The 16,279-nt window shown below is 35.5% G+C and overlaps 1 protein-coding gene across 4 annotated transcripts in view; it reads right to left on the reverse strand.

Moving 5' to 3' along the window:
* Positions 1-16,279, reverse strand: part of LOC121422533 (CD109 antigen-like) — an 83,537-nt gene that overhangs the window by 9,155 nt on the left and 58,103 nt on the right. For all 4 annotated transcript variants that reach the window (XM_041617667.1, XM_041617669.1, XM_041617668.1 and 1 more), the window contains exons 18-28: positions 13,788-13,905; positions 12,674-12,791; positions 8,572-8,685; positions 7,452-7,523; positions 6,994-7,143; positions 6,159-6,297; positions 5,087-5,263; positions 2,930-3,171; positions 1,841-1,924; positions 1,058-1,238; positions 419-639 (exon numbers count right to left, since the gene is read on the reverse strand). In XM_041617667.1, coding sequence (XP_041473601.1) covers positions 419-639; positions 1,058-1,238; positions 1,841-1,924; positions 2,930-3,171; positions 5,087-5,263; positions 6,159-6,297; positions 6,994-7,143; positions 7,452-7,523; positions 8,572-8,685; positions 12,674-12,791; positions 13,788-13,905 — 1,616 coding nt within the window. The remainder of the gene's footprint in view (positions 1-418; positions 640-1,057; positions 1,239-1,840; positions 1,925-2,929; positions 3,172-5,086; positions 5,264-6,158; positions 6,298-6,993; positions 7,144-7,451; positions 7,524-8,571; positions 8,686-12,673; positions 12,792-13,787; positions 13,906-16,279) is intronic.

Raw genomic sequence — 16,279 nt, forward strand, 5'->3', positions numbered from 1 at the left:
ACCCAAGAAAGTGGGTCAAATGGAAATATACACAGAAACAAAAACATATTGCATAGAGTTTCCTATTCATTAGTAGCAACAGATTTTTTTTCCACAAAGATAGGGATGCAGATTTTAAAAGGGCTCTCTCATTCCTAAAAAAATTAGTACTGTCCTTTTTTGGCATGTGTATTTTCCCACAAGAATGACATCTCTACTTTGCTTTATATCTTGCTTTAATGATGTCATAAAAATACAATAACGATTCATCTTCATTTCTAATACTTTGTTTGTGAAATTACTACGACTTTTTTTCTTCCAAATTTGGCTTCAAGATCACAGCTGATGGAATAACATTAAGATTTTACTGGATGAAGAATTCTTGATAATCATAAAAGTGATGATTGCAAGAGGATAAAATCGCAATACATGTACATACCTGTGTGGATGAATAGCCTCCCAGAGAGTTTCTTTGTTGACTGAGCCATGCAGCTATGGGAATGCTACCGGTCACGTCATTCAGCGTCAAGTACGTCAGCAGACCATATCCAGTCATCTCAACAGCGGTGGAAGGAGGTCCACGCCACCAGTAGTAATACTCATCATTAGCAGGGGTCGATTGTTCATCCTGGTCTGTCCAATACTTCAGTCTCCCGTCATCTTCATTAAGAAGAAATCAACTAAATCAATGCCTTGTTGTAATAATATCAATAGTGATAATAGTAACTTATACAATATCATCTATCTAAAAATAATCTATTCCAAGGCTGATTATTATCATTATTACCCCGGCTTAAACTTGAACTGCTGTTTCCAGCGTAAGAATCTATTCCTTAAAACTTAGTGAGCATGACTGCTGCTCTGCTAAAGCCAGGGTAATATTATACCGCATTACTGAAGAGCACTCATAGACTTCTGATAAAGTAAGTGTGAAGCACTATATAAGCAGGTATAATTATCATTAATATTCTAAAACCCTACTGCAACCCTAACCCTGCATCTTAGTTGAAACAAAGCCTGAGCAATTGCCGCAGTGGCAAATGTCGCGTCACTAACAGATATGTATCAAATACAGTACCTTCCACTGTTTGGAGTGCATTCAGTCTGTTCAGGAAAGTCTGGGTGTTCATACTTCCACCTTGAGCAAGAGCATAGGTCACGATGGCCATGGCATACTTGTCGTCTTGGATGCCATTGTAACTGCGTTCCAGGAAGCCTACGGCTGCGCTCAATTTGGTCTGAGCATTACGTTTGGTGGACTGCCAAAATGGACAAAATGTCATTTGTCATATTCACTTTCACCATAGAATTTTTGTTTTATACATTACTGCAAGGGAAGACGACCCTGAAACCAAGTTGATTCTCATAAAAGAAAAAAGGCACAATGTAATATATCATATATTATCTTATCACTTTGATAATATAATTCCAGTTTTTATGCATCGTTAAAGAGATAGTCCACCCTGAAACCAAGTTGTTTCTAATAAACAAAAAAAAACCAACAAAATATTTCCAATGAGGTTTTACCGAATATCCATCTAAGAAAAACAGAGTATAGTCTATATTTTGTGGCATGAGGAATAGCATGCACTGACAGATTTTTTTTTTTTACCATAGATGTATCTTCATCATTACAAGACTGGTATGGTAATCCAATGATTTTTATTCTGTTTAATGAAAGACTCCATATATCATCTAAACTTAGCACAGGGGGTATTCTAGTATTCTATGTAAGGACATGAACTAATACACAGAATAATGAAATGATAAGTCTATGAAGAAAAATTATGATTTTCTTCCTCTTCTCCTCACATTTGCCTGATTTCTTAGAGTGAAATTAGTTAAACTGACATGTACTTACATCGGAAACAATATCAGATATCAGAACTTGCTTCATGGTGATGGCACAATATGCAGTCAGTGTCTGGACTGAAGACACCCCTCCCTGCAATCAATAATCATACACAATAAAAAGGTAAATCTACCGTATCCTAGAAGATAGGCCATTGTGGTACTCCAGGCTGAAAACACAATCTGGTACAAGTACAGTCCAACTTTGTTTATCCAGCAACTTCAGGACTGACCTCTACTGGGCGATTGTCGTACGGGAAATTTCAACAATGTAAATGATAAAGTTACAGTGGGTAGTCATGTGAAAAACTGATAACCAGCAAAAAAAAAATACTTGATTATGGGTAAATGAAAGGTGAAAATGTTGTGTTGGTCGTACAGGACATTTCCACGTCCCGTACGATGTGCAACAGTTTCACTTCTAGTTCACCCAATGGATGGCATTTTTTTGTTGGTTTTCATTTTATTACATCACTACTCAGTCGTACTTTATTATTTCCACAAATCAAATTGAAGTTCCTAGTTTGTTAAAACAGCAGGTTGAAAAATGTTGTGAAAATGGCAGATTTTTCTAGCATGGAATCTCCCTACTCAAGTTTGTTAAATGACTGGATATACGAAAAAAAAAATGGGATCCCAATCAGGGATGTCACTTGGGTCTCCTCCAAGAAAAGTTTGAAAATTATCAAGAGTTGCAGAAAGGGTAATAAAAATGGACATATAAAGCTGGAATTCTGGAAGTCGGAAAAGAAGCATCCCTGCCAATTGAATGGAAATATGTTAGATGATCTATAGAAGAATATGTATTTTTTTGGGGGGGGGAATAATTCTAATATATTGATTACATCAGTTAGATTTCACATGCTGAAAGTTGGGACAAATAAAAAGCTCCTTTCTGAACAGAGTTAAGCCGGCCAAGAATAAAGGGAAAAAAAGGTTGTATAGATGGTTTTACTTTAAAGTGGGGAACATTGGTGCCAGGCAGGGATATGCAATGTAAATACAGAGGGCCAGTCAGAAATTCTGAGTGGCGGATGGTTCTGACCAGTGCCGACCAACTTACTGACAACACTGAACCAAGCTTAATCCTACAACGTACCTCAATGCCGTGATCAATGATCCGTCCAGACTTCTGGAAGGAACCATCTGCATTTGTGTGGGCAATAAGGAAAGTTATTGCCCTCTCTATCACTTGACGGTCAATGAAGATGTATGACTCAGCCTGTAGGAAGGAACGGACCACAAAGGCAGTCAACCATGTGCTGCCATTCGCATTGTTACTTTGACCGAAGGCACTAAATGAACCATCTTCGTGCTGGTACCTCAACTCATTTTGGTAACCTAGAAGAAAAATATTCAAATTCAAACCTCATATCAATGGAATTAAATCTATTTTATCGATTAGTTTCAGAACTCAATGATGGTCAATACCTAAAAGGTAAAATAAAAATCCAGGACTTTTTTTGTTAATGTGTTAAAATGCATGACATCCACTTTTCAGTATACCAGATTACGAGCAGTAAAAACACCACTGGAGTCCCAAAAGAAAAATTTCTGTCATGACTTGCCCTTAAAGTATGCCCAGTCCCATTAACCAGTTGAAAACCACCAGTGGGTGTTTCATAAAGCTGTTTGTAAAGTTACGAACGACTTTACGTACGATTGGAACATGTTTTTATGTAATAACTCAATTACATAGAGATATCACATAGCACAAGAAAGGATCACCAGTCGTGCGTAAAGTCATTCGTATCTTACGAACAGCTTTATGAAACACCCATCTGGTCTGACATCTAGACCTTTCTTTCTTTGGGCTACGAAAGCCCATTTGATCCATGTATCAGTTTTTCTATCTAGCATTAGGTCTAACGTTCAAAAAGTCTAGTAACCACTTGCACTAGTGATCACTAGGTCTAATGATTGGTTCTACATCGTATCAGCCAAATTAAAAAAGAATAAGCATAAGTAAGAGTAACATCAAGAAATAGGCATGGTAAGAAGAACCAGTTAAAAATTAAAGGACAAGTCCACCCCAACAAAAACTTGATTTGAATAAAAAAAGAAAAATTCAACAAGCATAACAAAGAAAATTTCATCAAAATCGGATGTAAAATAAGAAAGTTATGGCATTTTAAAGTTTTGCTTCATTTCACAAAACAGTTATATATGCACATCTCTGTCAGTATGCAAATGAGGAAATGATGACATCACTCACTCACTATTTCTTTTGTATTTTATTATATGATATATTTTTATTTTCTCATCATTGTCATGTGAAATGAAGTTTCATTCCTCCCTGACCACGTGGAATTCCATTATTTTAACATTTTGTGCTTCAGGCAAGGAGGTCCTAATCGTCAAATTCGTAAAAATTGAAATATTGTATAATTCAAACAATAAAAAAAAAAAAAAAACATGAGTGAGTGACATCATCTACTCTCTCATTTGGATGTAACTGGCTCGTTCATAAGTTTGTTAAAATAAGCGAAACTTTGAAATGTCATAACTTTCTTATTTTACATCCGATTTTGATGAAAATCTGCAGCATTGTGCTTGTCTAATTTTTCTATATTGATTCAAATCAACATTTTTCTGAGGTGGACTTGAACTTTAAATGAAGATGACCATAGGGATTGACACTAATAATACATCAAGGTAAATATTGATTAAGAAATTGAGTGTACATCACCCCCGGGGGGGCCACTTACATTGACGAGTGAATACCATGTGCGACTCAAAAAACACATAAAAAGGATGTCTTTTTCACGATAGGGCACGTTACATACGTAACGTGATAAGGTGTCAAAACACAAAAATTATTAAAAAAGGGTATCTATTTCGCTAGGAAAATTACGTGTTTAAGGTCGAATTTGCGGGGATGATAAAACAAAATTAAAATGTTTTATAAAGGATGTCCTTTTTGCCCCAACACTTCTTGTTTAGAGTCCGATTTACGCGAGGTGTAGAAGGGGGGTCGTACTAAACCAAATAAGGTAAAGCCGACGACCGAAGGACCCGTAAAAATAAAACATTCCTGTACTTGTTTAGGGGTTCATTTCAGGGAATATTTGCAAAGAGTATCGTTTTGTTTCCAATACTTGTTAAGGGTAGGATTTAACACGCCAATACTTGTTAAGGGGTGCATTTTCAGAATATGGAAATTACGTGTTTGGGGTGCTTTTTGAGACCCCATGGTCGCGCATGGTATCCACTCATGAATGGAAGTGCCCCCCCCCCCCGGGACATCACCACTTACCCTTCTCCATGAAGCGGAGAGCTTTCTGTTCGATAGTTGGGTTCGATTGGCCCGTCTCTCTGAGATACTTGTAGATGAAGACATCGGGGGCAAAGGCAATCATGGTCTGTTCTCCGCATCCCGTTGGCATCCGCAAGAGCTGGTCTAGGTTTGCCATGGTGGGCCCAAGAATGTCACCTAGTATCATTTGATGATGGACAGGAGAGTGAATGGAATACACCGATTCCAGAATATGTTGGGAGAATGAGTTTAATTTAAGCAGGGAAAACTGGCCGCGGCAGTGAATGACTGATACACAGCAAAAATACATCTTTTGCCCCTTCCTCAGCATCACAATCATATTTGTCATCATCACAATTATCTTCCTTCTTCTCCACATTATCTGCCACACCATTGTAATTAATATTTTTATTACATATTTTTTTATATCTTATATATATACTGTATATATAACTTAATTTCATTTATTTTACTCATTTATTCCGTTTTAAAACGATAGATATATGATTCCAATATCTAAGGACCATAACTGAACCTCTTTTCAATAATCAAATTATAATTGTACATGAATTAATCATTAAAACCCAATTACTAAACAATATTAAAAAAAAAGTTACCATGACCACTATGAAATTGACTTCTCCTTATCATCATCATCTTCCTCTTCCTCCTCGTCTTAAAGATCATCATCCATCATCATGATCACGACGGTAATGATCATCAGCATCTCTCTGTCCCCTTCCGACTTCTCCTCATCATCTCCATCATCACGATTACCACTGTAAATCATCATCAGCATCTCCCTTTCCCTTCCTCCTGTGCCTCCTGCTTTTCATTATCATCATCATCACCACCATCATCACCATCACCATCATCATCATCATAATCATCATCATCATCAACACCATCACCATCACCATCATCATCATCATCATCACCATCACCAAAATAAACCATCATCAGTATCTCCCTCCTCCTCATCACGATCACCACTGTAAATCATTATGAACATCATTACATCTCCATACTCTCCTCTTCCCCCTCCCCACTGTCACCATCACCCTTCACCTACCTGTAGCAGTCAGGACAGCCCTGATAGAGTCAGGAACAACATCATTTGGTAGACTAATATTGAATGTCTGGGAATACAATGCCACATTTGACATGTCCACCAAACGTGACACTACCTCTTCCTGCTCAATGCCTTCGGGCTATAATTCAATTTGGAAAAAAATAAATATGGGTGAATGCTGCTTTTATAATATATATGTCATATGATAGAGCTTATATTACTACATCTGTAATGAACACTTCTAGCACATGTGCATGTTCATAGTAAACAATGTATGAGCAGTGAAGATCATTGGAATAAATCATCGAAGCGGTTTTCAAATTCATTGACATGAGCACTTGTGATTTGACGACTATTCCTGTATTCCTTTGTAAAATATTATTTTCATCACATCACTGCTGAAGAGTAACAAAGTGTTTATACTCATTTGTATTTGACAGTAGCCCAAACAATAGTCAAAGTGCCAAAAGTGGACAATACAACAAACTATTTCCAAACTTGATCACTGACGTACTTTTCAAGTCACCAGGGGAGCGTTTCATGAAAGGACTTGTCGGACGTTTTATCCGACAAGTCCCATTTTATCCGACAGTTACTATACTAACAGTGCCTCTCAGCCAATCAGAATCAAGGAAAGATGTCAGATCTGACATCTTGTCACACAAAAATGTTGATGAAACGGTCCCCTGGTCTATACCATGCCTTTCATTCTTAGAATTGGAATGCTTTTCCAGGAAAGCAGCATCTTCAGTTGAAAGTGTAAAAATGTCGAAGCGAAAGAGGAAAACATTTCTCAGGTAAAATTCCTTTTGATGTCGGGTGTGAAAGTACATACCTCGACTAACAAGCGACGCAGGACTGCATCGCTTACTCCCATGTTTGGTACAGAGGCATCCACTCGGAGATCAATCATGCCGTTCTTCAATGGATTTACTGCAAATTTTGCCGTAGCACTCTTATTGGCTGCCACCTTAACAGTCTTAGTCTGAATAAAAAAAAATCAAAATCATAAAACCAAAAGACCTTTTTAAAAATGTTTTATTTATTTGAAGGGCCACTGCAGCTATATAAATATAAAATAAGTTGAATCCAACAGCTGTCCTAAACACTTTTAGAGAAAGTTGTCAGCACTGAAAAAAATGTTCAAATGTAAATTATGCTATGGGTCTTCAAACTATATGTGTAACATCTTTTCACTATAATCTTTGGTTTTGAAAGAGGAATAATCTTACATATATTTGTGACTGAGACTGTTTTATCAAGTATTTTAATTTGGATTGACATTGAACTTACCACCATTGTTGAGACTGGTTGACCGTCTTTCAGAATTTCATAGCTGGGTGATGCAGCTAGGATCACATTGGCCTGTAGAGACAATATGAAGGTACATTTAGACAAATATGATCTATTAAATTAAGTTCCATTGTAATCATTTAAAGTTAATATAAGAATACAGTCTGTACATTGTACCCGTCGGGAAACTAACAACTCATAAAAAATGAAGGATTCCCAAATAAAAACGAAAATGAATGAAATAGTTGTGTATAATTATATATCGGGTATGAACATGATTACCATACTTGTCCAATCTTAATCCAATTTAACTGAAGCTATTATATACTGGCCCCCCCCTATCTAGAGACAAAGTGACTGTAAATGTTGGGGCTAAAAAATAATAACTAGAATTATGATCTATACTGCTAATGTAGTTGTAAATTACTTAGCTCCCACACAGGAAATGGTAGAGTAAGGGTTTGCCATTTGATGCTTAACATTTAATGTTATCTATAGCATCCATTTGTGATATTAATTTTTTATAGCACGGTCTTGTTTCAGAAAGAGTTACAACTACTGCAACTTTGCGATTTATGACAATTATCCACGGTAACAGGGCTCAGCAGCCAATCACAATCAAGGTTTCAATATAAGGTATAATAATGGCAAATTTACAATAGATGCAAGTCTTTATGAAACGGTCCCCAGGGGAGCGTTTCATCAATATTTTCATCCAAAAAGTTGTCATATCTGACATCTTTCCTTGATTCTGATTGGCTGAGAGGCACTGTTCCTATGGTAACTGTCAGATAAACTGGTACTTGTCGGATAAAATGTCCGACAAGTCCTTTCAGGTAACGCCCCCCCCCCCCCCAGGTCTCCAGAGTTCAAACCTATCTCAAGTATGGAAAGACATCAGTGCCATAATTCACTATTGTTTGAGAACTGGGGAGCATTTCATCAACATTTATGTCCGACAAGTTGTCAGATCTGACAACTTTCCCCGATTCTGATTGGCTGAGAGGTACTGTTGCTATGGTAATTGTCAGATAAAACAGGACTTGTCGGATAAAATCCTTTCATGAAACGCTCCCCAGATCTGAAATCAGATGGTTCCATGCTTTTAAGAGAGACTTACCGTGACATTGTCCTTCAGGTAGTTAAAGATGTTAGCCTCTAAGACAAACTTCTCACCCCTGATCACTGAGTATGGCAGGTTCAGAGAAATAAAGAAGTCCTTGAAAACAGTAGCCTGTGAAAAAAAGTTTAACAACATCATTCTCTTTGAAATTTAGTAAGAATGTGAGCTTTAACTGTTATCTTCTTGAGGCTTGTGATTCATATACTATTAGTATAATGATTGTAATTAAAACTGTATTCTTGCTCAATATAAATTTATAATTTATGCAATGCTGTGATCATTAGTAGGTTCATTATAAGAATCTGACTCTTTAAAGTTCAAGTCCACCTCAGAAAAATGTTGATTTAAATCAATAGAGAAAAATCAGATAAGCATAATGCTAAAAATTTTATCAAAATTGGATGTAAAATAAGAAAGTTATTATAGTTTAAACTTTCGCTTATTTTTCACAAAATAGAATATATGTACAATTTAGTGAAATGAAATGAGAGAATCGATGATGTCCCTCACTCACTACCGGTATTTCTTTGTTTAATTATTGTTTGAATTATACAATATTTTAATTTTACAGATTTGACAAGGAAAAACTTGACTGAACCATAAAATGTTTAACAATGGTAACTCCACATGTTCAGGGAGAAATAAACCTTTGTTTCGCAGGATAATGAGAAAATTATAATATTTCATATAACAAATTACAAAAGAAATAGTGAGTGATATCATCAGTTCCTTCATTTGCATACCGACTGGGATGTGTATATACTTATTTTGTAAAATTAAGCGAGCTAAAAAATGTCATAACTTTCTTATTTAACATCAGAATTTGATGAAATTTTCAGTGTTATGCTTCTTGTATTTTTCTCTTTTTATTCACATAAACTTTTTGTTGGGGTGGAATTGTCCTTTAACTAGCCACTCTAAATGGAAATCCTGCATGAAATTTCATTCCAAATCCTCTCATTCCAGCAAAGGAAAAAAAAATAAATGTGGGTTTAAAAAAGCTGCTATGAAACATTGCATGCAGCAAAGAAATAGATATGAATTGTGATAAGGTACCTAGCAGCTACCTAGTAACAAAGTATTGGAACACTTTGTTTAACCCTATCTAGGCCGGGGGGGGGGGGCCTCGGAGGCCCCCCCCTCAACAAATTGTGCGATATTTTCGCCGCGCGAAATTTTTTGACCGCGCCGCTCGCTGACTTTTTACTTTCAAGTCTTGCGCAACTTTTGAGATCAATTTTGCGTCACCCGGGTACGTGATTCCGAAATTACGCAACATTATGTAAGTGCATGTCAGACCAAAAATTGCTCAAAAACGTGATTTCGTGTACAAAGTCAATGCAAATTGTGTTTTCAACCAAAATTCATAAATGCATGATTATTTTTAGTTTTGCTGGTCTAAATGTAATTATTTTATACTTTTTATGATCACAGAAGAGTCCCCAACAAATTTCATTGAAAAAACAATGAAAAACAAAAGGTCAAAAAACAAAGAAATACATAAGAAATTGCAAAAAACAATATAATACATAAGAAAATGATTTGATATCGCAATTTTTTTCATGTACACTTGCTAAGAACAGCACAAAGAGTTTCTATACCAAGAATTAGTACATTTGGAGCTTTATTTAGGGAGTTAGAGGAAAAAGTATGATTTCGCATACTAATTACGCATAAATTAGCATAATCACGTAATAGCAATTCGCATGAAATAAAATTACTATACGATCTTGTAGATTATGTCCCAGGCAACTCGCGTGCCAATTTTCGGCGCGATCGCGCGGTCGACGGCCGAGATCTTAGGGGGGGGCCTGGGAGGCCCCCCCCCCCGGCCATATGAACTCCCAAAATACCCCGGCCTAGATAGGGTTAATGGACATGTGCCTTATTTTGGATGGATGAATAAACTTTGCGTATCAAAACATGGCAAACGATTCATACTCCCCTAAAAGAATATGAGCACTGGATTAAAATGAAAAGAGGTGTTTTATCACAATTAATTTTTGTGAGGTAAATATGTTCATTCTGAAGAAGATGCATTGAGTTGTGTTGTGCCAAATTCCATTGCCTATATCAGCTCACATCTTATCTAATTCATTTATTCATTCATCCCCATTTTCAGTACCAAGATGCAAAACAGTAATTATATCTCTGATCTTGTGAACCTGTTTTATGTATGAATAAATAAATACTAAATAAACTTCTTAAATCACTGAATTCATATATGAAGAGTTTAATTACAAAAGGGGTTAGGTCCACTTTGGACCATTCCGAGAAAAAAACATGTTTTTTATTCTCACTTAATGCAATATTCTTATAAGAAACTGTCATGATGTACTACCCTATCATGTGAACATAAAATTGGGTATAAAAGAAATCTACCTGTCTTCAATTTTTTCCTATAGATTCTTAAAAAAATTATCATTGTGGACCTAACCCCTTTTGCAAGTAAATTGAAATGAATCCAATCTATTTTGATTAAAAAAGGAATTTTCTTTGCCACTTTTATTAGCGTTTCCATGTGAATTTTATATTTTCTTCGTTTTCATCAGAGCGACTAAAAATTTAGAGGTTTGAGGCAGAAAAAAATAAAATTTATGAACAATGGACCTAACCCCTTTTGACAAATGAGCTCTTCAGAAGAGTTTGGTTGCAAAAGGGGTTAGGTCCACTCCAAGAAAATAATTTTTTCTATTCTTCCATATTGCAATATTCTTATGCGAAACTAAATTTTCATGATACCCTACCATGAGAACATAAAATTGGGTATAAAAGAAATTTACCTGTCTATATTTTTCAAAATATTCTTTTCCAAAAAACTCTGTTTGTACCTAACGCCTTTTGCAACTAAACTAAAATGGACCTAACCCCTTTAGAAAAAAAAGTGATTTTTCTTTGCCATTTTAGATCACTTTTTTAATGGGAATTTCAACTTTTCTTTGGTATCATCTTATAGAGCTCCTAAAAATATACAAGTGGAATGCCTCTGGCCGTCTCACCTGCATCACGCGGTTCAATATAGCAGCAGTGCTGACTTTGAATACTACTCTAACTCGCACAAGATGTTCAGTGATACATGGTTACTCTTATGTCCACTTTTTATGAACTAGACCAATAAACTTACAGAGATATGATGGTTATTCAACGAAAAACCCCAACATGGCCAAAGTTCATTGACCTTACATGACCTTTGACCTTGATCATGTGACCTGAAACTTGAACAGGATGTTCAGTGATACTTGATTACTCTTATGTACAAGTTTCATGAATCAGATCCATAAACTTTCAAAGTTATGATGGTAATTCAACAGATACACCCAATTCGGCCAAAGTTCATTGACCTTTGACCTTGGTCATGTGACCTGAAACACGCACAGGATGTTCAGTGATACTTGATTACTCTAATGTCCAAGTTTAATGAACTAGACCAATAAACTTTCAAAGTTATGATGGTAATTCAACAGATACCCCCGATTCGGCCAAAGTTCATTGACCCTAAATGACCTTTGACCTTAATCATGAGACCTGAAACTCATGCAGGATGTTCAGTGATACTTGATTAACCTTATGTCCAAGTTTCATGAACTAGGTCCATATATTTTCTAAGTTATGATGACATTTCAAAAACTTAACCTCAGGTTAAGATTTCGATGTTGATTCCTCCAACATGGTCTAAGTTCATTGACCCTAAATGACCTTTGACCTTGGTCATGTGACATGAAACTCTAATAGGATGTTCAGTAATACTTGATTAACCTTATGGCCAAGTTTTATTAACTAGGTCCGTATACTTTCTAAGTTATGACGTCATTTCAAAAACTTAACCTCAGGTTAAGATTTGATGTTGACGCCGCCGCCGCCGGAAAAGCGGCGCCTATAGTCTCACTTTGCTTCGCAGGTGAGACAATAAAATTGAGATTAAAAAAAATCAAATTTGATGAAAAATGGACCTAACCCGTTTCGAAAGTGAGCTCTTTATATCACAATTTCTTCCTCCCTTCTGTCATCTTTTAATAATCCACATCAGTCATTCAATGAGTGGGGATATTGCGCAAAATGTACAACTTTGTAAATTTATATATTTGAATGAAAATCTTACTCGTGAAGCATTATGTGTCACTCCCAATCCATTTATAGCATCCATTGAAATAGCTGTTCCGACCCAGGATGTGATAGTATCTGGGAATGTGGTATCGATCGAAACGCGGCCTGCAGAGCTACATGAATGAGACAATAAACATAAAAGTAGATGATTTATCACTTAAATGATAGTAATAAGCACCATTTCAACTTTGAAATGGCATATACGATGCAGTATAAACCTGCTAACAAGACTAGACACATTGAAATGGGTGTTGGGTAAAAAAACTTGGCAAGGGATCCGTTGCAGAAAGAGTTGCGTTTAAACGAAAGTAAAAAAATCAATCGCAAGTCCCAAATGCGCGCTGTTGAAAATCAAGTTGCGATTGATTACAACTATTTCTGCAACGGGCCCCTGGTATGAGTACATGTAGGTGAGGTCTTGAGGTGGGGCTATTACGACTGCTGGTTCCTTTGCCCTTTATTAAAGCAACCCTACCCCGACCACACCAAAAAGGTGGTCTCAGTCAGAACTCAGTCAGACCTCAAACTACTTTGATGTAGATGTACCTAACTGTGCAACCCACCTCGGGTACATTTGCAGTCGTTTGCTGTACAGACCTACATGTATTTTGTGAATACTAACCAAAAGAGCTAAGTGGCGATCATGAAGTACACATGTAGCTACTTAAAGAGAAATCAAACTACATGTGTAACAGAAAGTAGTCAGAAATTTGAAACCTACCATGCAAAGAAATAGTGGTAGATTGTAAACATGGGTAGAAGTGGCCCTATTATTGTGATACTGCTCTAGATCTACATTTCATATAAAGCTGGTATTTTTCCTTTCTAAATCAAGAATTTAAATGGAATGAGTTGAATCAATTGACTTGATTGATCCGAGCCACTGGTCACGTGTTTCAAGTAGTTGAATAGATACTGACAATTCAATGTTCAATTTCTTTTAAAAAGTTTGAAGATGCGAAGTGATACATTTTTTTAACCCATCGACAACAGAAATCTGTGATACCCATAAGCTTTGTACACAAGGACCACTCAACTAGGCAACAGGTCTTGGAATATAATTTATACAAACAATGTGTTTAATGAATCAAGCAGCTGAAAAGACTTACTCTGCTTCTGTGTCGACCCACAACCAAGTCTCAGGGAATTCTTTACGGACCTTTTTCTCTGGTACAGGCCCTACCTCATTCTTTCTGTTGGCGACACCTGATTCAGCATTTCCATCAGCTAGACCAGAAAAAAAAATAAGCCAAGAAAATAAGTAAGCGTTGAATTCTTTAACAAATAATACTGCTGCTGCTGCTACTACACCAGACGATAACTACTACTACTACTACATGTATTACAAGCGACAATATAAAAAATCTACCTCAAATTATCATTACCTACATGTATAATCTACCTCAAATTAGCATTAAAATCTTGAAACCTCCCACCCTCGGTCCTCCAAATTAGATCACTTACTATATGTACAAGAACAATACTATTATACCAAAGTCAATACTTTCAGACAACAATCAGTCCCCCCCCTTGCATAAATAATTTCCCCTTATCATTTTCAAGATTAAGCCTGCTGTACACGTGTAAATTAACATACTGTTAAATAATGTACTTGTTTCTAAAGGGATGTGATTTAAGCATACTTAGTGTAATCATTAGTAATCATGAACCATAAAAACTTCTTTCAGCATTTTTGTATATTTTTTAAAATACCCACAAAATATGTTTATATTATAAATACATAGACATAAAGAAAGGTATATTGGAAGGTGGCAATGCAAAGAAACATAGCAAACAGATGTAATTAAGCACAATGCATGCATAAAATGCAAATAATGAATATTGGGTTTAAAGTGCCCAAATAGCAAAAATAAGAAAGCTCACGAAAGTATCATTGATAATAACAAACCAAGGCAGAAATAATCTTCACACTGTTCTACTATGCGTAAGGAAAAAAAATATACAAAGAAGCCATATAACAGCATGCACATTAAGGTTAAAACATAAAACTGAACTTATATCATATAGTGTTATTGCAAGTAACAGATACAAACAAAGACACACAAAATGTATTTTATTAATTTGCAACCATACATGCAAAAACCCACAAAAATACAAGGTTATGTTTCGAAAATACAAAAGCGGGGCAAGCAAGCAAAATGTAGGATTTTCATCTCACAGGGAAATATGCACCCCCACCATTCTAATACCATGTACATATCTCCATGGTCACATGTATATAGAAATTTCACTTTTTCAGGCACCTCTCTAAAATTGGCCATCAAGATTTTGTGATTGATTCTATGATATCCAGAACATCATCAAAAATTTAAAAAGATGCAACTTAAAGTGCTTAATATGTCAAACTTTTGTCTACACAACAAGAAAACCAAGAAAGATTAAACAATGTATTATTTTCTGTATGAGAACTACAAATTTGCAGACATATAGGATGAAAAAAAGAGTGATACATGTATTGACAGCATAAAATAATGAGAATGGTTGTTTAAATGCAGTTAGTAACATTATCCCGGTTATAGAAATAGAAAAAAAACACTGACTCAGCATCTTATCATCAATTATTTTATTGCAACTGTCAGACAAGAATAACCACATATTTTTAAAGCCAAGTAGCCACTTTTATCAAAATATCTACAATTTTATTTAAATGATTAATTATTTATGTGTATTACTATTCATATATTCTTTTTATCTTCATGTATTTAAAACAATTGCACTTATACACATCTTTAATTATCTTGTAAAAACCCATTGTGATTCTCCCGATGCATAAATTCAACTGAATTTAATTTGATTTTAATTCAATTCACAGGGTGTTTTTTTTTCACATATTTTCAAGGTACCAGTTTCTTAAAAAGTATGCTTCATTGCTGATTTTGTTTTTAATTTACTCATTTAAAAAAATACTTATTCATTAAACCATTTCTTTTTACATTATGCATTTGTGTGTTTCTTTTGTTTTTCCTCATTCATGGTTTTTATATTATTACTGATCTGCAAATTGAATTTTTTTTTTCAAAAATGAACCTAGATCTGATTTTTGTGGAACAGTCACCTCTCTTCTACTCGCAGGCATGGTCTGTGTTTGTGTGTGTTTCATAAATCTGGTCATAAGTTAAGAGCGACTACTGGTAAACCTTTCTTATGCGCTGAATAATCACCAATGAACATTTCATGTTGAATATCATTTACCACAAGAAAGGATCACCAGTCGTTCTCAAAGTCACTCTTAACTTACAAACAGCTTTATGAAACGGCCCCCAGGTATGTTTTTAAAGAACTACTGTACGGTCTGAATATTTTGAAAATTCATTTGGAAATGTCAATTGATCCCTTTAAAGCACAATGATGCAAGTAGAACATCAATAATAATTTTAAGAAGAAAGTAAGAAACAAAACTAACACAGCTACATGGACGATGAACACTGTAATATCAGTCACACAAACGAATACAAGCCAAGCAACATGCCATTCAAATGAACATAAAAAGGCCACCGTATGACTGGTCCACGATTTTTCAGAAAATGTGAATGAAAATTATCTTTTTTATTTGAGGTTGAAATTAACTGAAAGATACTAA

This window comes from Lytechinus variegatus, chromosome 10, assembly GCF_018143015.1.
Source record: "Lytechinus variegatus isolate NC3 chromosome 10, Lvar_3.0, whole genome shotgun sequence".
Lineage (NCBI taxonomy): Eukaryota > Metazoa > Echinodermata > Echinoidea > Temnopleuroida > Toxopneustidae > Lytechinus > Lytechinus variegatus.